The sequence below is a fragment of the Galeopterus variegatus genome, unplaced genomic scaffold (genome assembly GCF_000696425.1).
Source record: "Galeopterus variegatus unplaced genomic scaffold, G_variegatus-3.0.2 Scaffold18875, whole genome shotgun sequence".
NCBI lineage: Eukaryota > Metazoa > Chordata > Mammalia > Dermoptera > Cynocephalidae > Galeopterus > Galeopterus variegatus.
In genome coordinates, this window is record NW_007744986.1 from 4,018 (window position 1) to 9,586 (window position 5,569).

The 5,569-nt window shown below is 56.6% G+C and overlaps 1 protein-coding gene across 1 annotated transcript; it reads right to left on the minus strand.

Moving 5' to 3' along the window:
* Nucleotides 1-1,878: 1,878 nt before the first annotated feature.
* On the minus strand, nt 1,879-5,324 carry MRPL12 (mitochondrial ribosomal protein L12). Its single transcript, XM_008564424.1, has 4 exons — nt 4,830-5,324; nt 4,536-4,631; nt 2,368-2,505; nt 1,879-2,273 (listed from the first exon to the last, which is right to left on the minus strand). The coding sequence occupies exons 1-4, from the start codon at nt 5,028-5,030 to the stop codon at nt 2,157-2,159; spliced, it is 552 nt and encodes a 183-aa protein (XP_008562646.1). The 5' UTR covers nt 5,031-5,324; the 3' UTR covers nt 1,879-2,156.
* Nucleotides 5,325-5,569: the final 245 nt, after the last annotated feature.

The window sequence follows — 5,569 nt, forward strand, 5'->3', positions numbered from 1 at the left end:
TCTTGACCATGACTCTTCCCTGTTTGGACTACTCAGAGGCACTACGAAGCCCCCAGGATAGAACCCAACCCCTCTGACATGGTGCGTGAGCCCTCAGGCCGGGCACGGGGCTTCTTCAGTCTCCTCCGAGCCTCCAGCCCTCCACCGTCCCGTGTGCTCACTCCCACGTGTGGCTCCCTGCCTCTGGCCATGGAGAGTGTAGTCAGTTTTTGACAGCTTCGCCCGATGCAGCATTTTCTCGTTTGGTCTAAGTTTCTCTGTCCTTCTGTATTTACAACGTCATATACCTTTAGTTTTTATTTTAGAGAGGGTTGAGGACAGAACAGAGATAAACTCTGCACGTGACCCACAATGTTTAACCAAAAGTCCCCTGATTACACCCTTCCTGGCAACGGAAGTGAGAGGCCAAAGGCCGTGCATCTTGGAGAGGGTGAATCACGTTGTCAGCCGCACACCCGAAAAGTGTACTGATTTACTGACAAATGCGTAGGAGGGTTGGCATTATTTTACGAGGGCTATTTTTATTTCATAGGGTAAAAGAAACTTCTTTTCGAGGCAAGGTGTGATGATGCCAGAGTATTTTAGCTGGTTGCTTCATCACGGAACTCCGGGATGAGACTGCAGCCCCCGAGGTAGCGATTCACGCAGCCTTCCTGAGAGTGGACATTCCAGGCAGACGCTGGGTGCACACCTACCGTGCAGACTGTTTGGAAGGCGGTTTTGAGGGGGCCAGTGATCTGCAGGAAGGCTTCACAAAAACTGAAAACAGAATCAGCCTGAGAAGGATTTCAGCTGCTGTTGAAGTTCCTGGCGTGTTGGGCAGAACAGTGGTGAGAAAGTGAACAGGACTGAAAAGAACCCCCTGAACCCCCCCGAAGTAGATGAAACCAACTGTGCTTTAGCCAGGGAGGGCCGTGGAAGATGCCATCCCTGCACCGTCCCGTGCCTTAGGTTTGCTCGGTGAAGCGCGGTTTGCAAGTCAGTAAAAAAGACAAAAAAAAAAAAAGAAAGTGTTCTTCCAACAGGGGGATGGAGAACAGAGGGTGCCTCCCACGGGCTTTCCGCACCAGGCAGCACGCTTCCCAAGGTGGGTGCTTGAAATGCCCTGCAGTCCCCTGCCACACTGGGCCTGAAGCCCCCGGGAGTTGGCTTCCAGTCAAGAGCCAGCTGAGGAGGAACCTGCTAGCCCTCTCCCAGGCACTGCTAAAAACAGCCGGCCTCAGAAAGGGAAGCAAGGCCCCCGGCCACCTTTGGCCAGTCTGACAGGCCGAGCTGCTTGCACTCTGCACCAGGAGGCCTGTGGCCTGAGGGTGGCCACCAGAGCCTGTCCATCACCAGGCCACTCCTCATCTCATCCATGGGGATGACCACCGCTCCAAGCCTGGCCCTACTACTCCCAGTCCCCTTGTCCACAAGTCCCTCCTGCCACTCTGCCCAGGTCCTGGAGCCCCCACCTAACGGCCCCAGAGGGAAATCCCCAACCCTGCAGGTAGGAACGTGTGACCACCATTCTGGGGCAAACGCCTGGGCTGGGGCTGCACGCAGGCTCGAAGACTGCCTCTGTTTATTAGCTCAGAGTTGCATTTCATGCTACTTTAAGAACTATCAATATCTAAAAACAGATTTCACACCCAAACCTAACCTTTAGGCAGGTTGACCGCTGTGCCTGTATGGACAGCACCGCTGCAGGGTCTCAGAGGACAAGCCCCTGCACAGGGGGACTGAATGCCTGCAGACCCTCAGGCATCCCACTGGGGATGAGGAGAACAAGCCTAAGGAAGGCCCAGGCCACAGCAGCCCAGACAGCCCCTCACCAGCACCCCCAGAAAAGGGGCTGCACTGCCCACAGCAGCGGCCCAGCCGAGAACAGCACTCCGCTCACATCAAGCCCGAACAGTGTATTTGTCTCAGTGGCCATCAGAGCAGCACGTGGTAATGCACACAGTGTGTCTGGAGTCGGGCTCCCTGGCGCTCGCGCAGGCAGCGGCTGCCCCTCCCGCCCCATCACGGTAGGTCCATCCCGTCCTTCTGGCCACCTGGCGCCCTTAGCTCTCACACCCCAATTCCCCATCTGGGAGCCTGGTGCTAGGACAGGGTGGCCAGGGCTTCGTCCGGGGTCCCAGAGACCCCTCAACACAAGTCCTTGGAGCCTCGGGCTATTCCAGAACCACAGTGCCGCCCACCGCCTCCAGGGCCGCCTTGATCTTCTCAGCCTCAGCTTTGGCGACGTTGGCTCTGATTTCCTGGGGCAGGGACTCCACCAGCTTCTTTGCCTGCCAGAGAGCAAAGCCAAAACCTCAGGGGCCCTGGGTCCCCCCGGCCAAACCCGGCACTGAAGGGCACCGCGGAGAGCAGCGGGCGGCCCACCTGCACGAGGTTGATGCCCTGCACGAAGCTCTTGACCTCCTTGATCAGCTTCACTTTGTCCACAGGCTTCGCCTCTGTCAGGCGGACGGTGAAGTGTGTCCGTTCTTTTCGTTTGGGGATATCTTCCTCTTCCGCAGCCTTGGGGAGCAGGAAAGAAAGGGGTGGCAAGGTGAGAAACGACAGGGCGCAGCAGACACCGCCACTGCTGGGCTGCCCCGTCCTGGAGCTGAGAGTGACACGCAGGCACAGACCAGGCAGAGTCCCAGCCTCAGATGGCCCCAGCAAAGCCTGCAGTTGGAGGCCAGGTTGCCCAACTAATCAATCTCTTAACTAATCAGTGCTTCTTACCCCTTATCCACTAATTAGAACTCAGACTTGGGCCTGTCACCCAGAAATGCTTCAATCTTTGCAAAGACTGTTCTAAAGCGTGCCTCACACTCTTCTTCCAACACGCTACTTCCCTTATTCCTTAAAAAGTTGTAACTTATTGAGGGGCCGGCCCGGTGGCGCACTGCTATAGTGCGCTGCTTGGGATGCGCGGCGGCGCTCCCGCCGAGGGTTCAGATCCCACATATGGACCGGTTCCCGCTCACTGGCTGAGCGAGGCACGGGAGCAACGCCAAGGGTTGCGATCCCGTTGCCAGTCCCGGTCCGGTACGGGGGCGACACTGAGGGTTGCGATCCGTTGCCGGACACGGAAAAAGACAAAAAGGAAACAAAAAAAAAGTTGTAACTTATTGAGACAAGAGACAACAACACAGAAAGTGCTTTGAGATAAAGAAATGTTACAGAGAAGTGGGGCCTCTCCAGGTCTCAGCCAAGCCCAAGCATATGTACCACGGACAAACTGACAACCACCTTAAGTCCACCCTCACCAAGTGACTGTGAGACAGAGGAGCGTGACATTCTCTTGATGTGAGACGTGAAAACACAGCATCCCCCATGGGTAGGGCCCTGTGTCCCAACAATTGGGGCATCCTGGTTTGGGCCCACCGCTGCTTATAAATGGCGCCTCCCTCAAAAGTATTCCGGTTCGGGCCGGCCCATGGCTCACTCAGGAGAGTGCGGTGTTGATAACACCAAGGCCACGGATCCCTATATAGCGATGGCCTGTGGCTCACTTGGGAGAGTGTGGTGCTGACAACACCAAGTCAAAGGTTAAGATTCCCTTACCAGTCATCTTTTAAAAAATAAAAAAGGGGCCGAGCCCGTGGCGCACTCGGGAGGGTGTGGCGCTGGGAGCGTGGCAGCACTCCCGCCGCGGGTTCAGATCCTATATAGGGATGACTGGTATGCTCACAGCGCTCACTGGCTGAGCGCGGTGTGGCCGGTCTCAAAAAGGACAAATAAATAAATAAATAAATAATAAATAATAAATAATAAAAAAGTATTCCAGTTCAGACAGCGCGTTACAGGGTAATCCTATCGGAGCAGTCATGCTATCTACTCTTACCCAAAATACACAGTCTGAATCTAACCAGCCTTTAAAACTACCTCCAGTTCTCAGGGGGTAGAAGCGGGAAGATGCCCCATGGAAGCACCACACATCCGGAATGGGGACCTCTCTAGGACCTGACCTGGTTTCCTGAGCAGGGGAAGGGGCTGAGGGTAGGAATTCCGATGAAAAAGGCTTAAGGGATCCACCGACCCGATGCAAAGTGTGACTGTAGGGCTGTGGGTTTCCTCGCAGAGACCCGTGGAGATGCCCATTACCGCCCCCGCCCACTTCCTCCCCCAGCCCGTTCCAGCCCCCTCCCACGCTCTAGCCTGGTGGCCCTTGTGCTGTGATTTCATCTGCCGGGAACTCCTTGCTGTCCTCAACCCCTTCAAGCCTTCCCTCGAATCACCTACTCACTGAGGTCTTCCTAGAACTGTTCCCCGTCCTAAGCTTATTTCATACTTAACAATACTCCGCTATTTAACACAACCCCTTCCTTTTTTCTCTTCTCTTTTGGCTTATCCTCTGTTTCTCTCCATTAGAAATCCTTGGCAGGATGGGGGTCCCGGGGTGCTGCAAGAACCCCCACAGGGGGAAGCATGCACAGACATGCAGGCTGCAGAGACTAATGGCAGCTGCAGGAACAGAGACAAGGGACGAGAGAAATGCAACCACATGATGTGAGGGCAAAGGTGAGCCTCCTTCCACCCAGGACCCCAGCTGAGCTCACCTCAGGGGCTGCAGCAGCAGGGACAGCACCAGGCACTGCACCAGGCACCATGCTGCCCATTGGCATGAGCCCCACATCCTGGATCTTCAGCGTTTTCTGCAGGGACAGAGAAGAATGGTTTCAGCAGCTGCTTGTCACACCCAAAACACACCAAAGGGCAAGACCAGCGCAGTCCTTGCATCTGTGGAAGCACTTTTGACAACTTACCAAATTCCCCAAATGCACCAGGAACAGGACATAGTGGCCCCCAGTCCTCACTCCCAGCCCCTGGTCTGTACCAGCCTCTCACAATACCTTCAGGAGCTCGTTGAGGTCAGAGATCTCCAGGAGCGTGAGGCTGGCAATGTCCTGCACCAGCTGCTGGATCTTGGGGGGGTACTCTTTGGGGGCATTATCCAGGGGTGCACCGGCGAGGGCCTCGCCCATTCGATGTCTGCTGCTCCTCATCTGTCGCGCTACACAGACACGCGGCACCTGCTGCCTACCCCCCGCCATCCAAACAGAGTCGTGAGCCCTGGAGGGGGTGTGCACAGAGACCAGGGGACAGGACAGAGACTGGGGGACAGGTGGGTGCCCTGAGCTCAGATCGATGATCACTAGATGGGAAATCACCGGTCTCCTTAGTCCCCGCCGAGGGTTCTTGGACCTTAAGGGGTCCCCAAGGATAAGGGGACTTCCGAATTACTTTCAATCCTTCAAAGAGCACTAGAAGCCCACGGGGTTGTCTGCAGTAACGCTACCCAAAGCGGCAAGCTCTGGTTTGGATGAGCTACACCGACCCAGCGCGGGTAAAACGGCTACTTGGGTGCAGTTCGCTGCACGAAGCCTTCCACATCGTGGGGCCCCCAGCCACAAGGGCCGGATCCACTCACGGGACTTTGCTGCGGAGGAAACTGAGGTCCGGAGGGAGGCAGGGACTCGTCCAAGGTCAACCGGGCCGACCCCGGCACTCCCCGCGGCACGCGCGGGAAGGGGATGCGCACGGGGCGGCCCGGCCCCTCCACGCCCCCGACGGGGCCCGCTGAGCGGGGCCT

Bases quoted from the DNA above. Each gene is read 5' to 3' on its own strand.
- MRPL12 (XM_008564424.1), bottom strand. From the start codon at position 5,030: ATGGCGGGGGGTAGGCAGCAGGTGCCGCGTGTCTGTGTAGCGCGACAG. The intron at 4,632-4,829 runs GTATTGTGAGAG...CTGTCCCTGCAG, and splicing joins ACCTCAACGAGCTCCTGAAG to AAAACGCTGAAGATCCAGGA. The intron at 2,506-4,535 runs GTGAGCTCAGCT...CTGCTCCCCAAG, and splicing joins CTGCTGCTGCAGCCCCTGAG to GCTGCGGAAGAGGAAGATAT.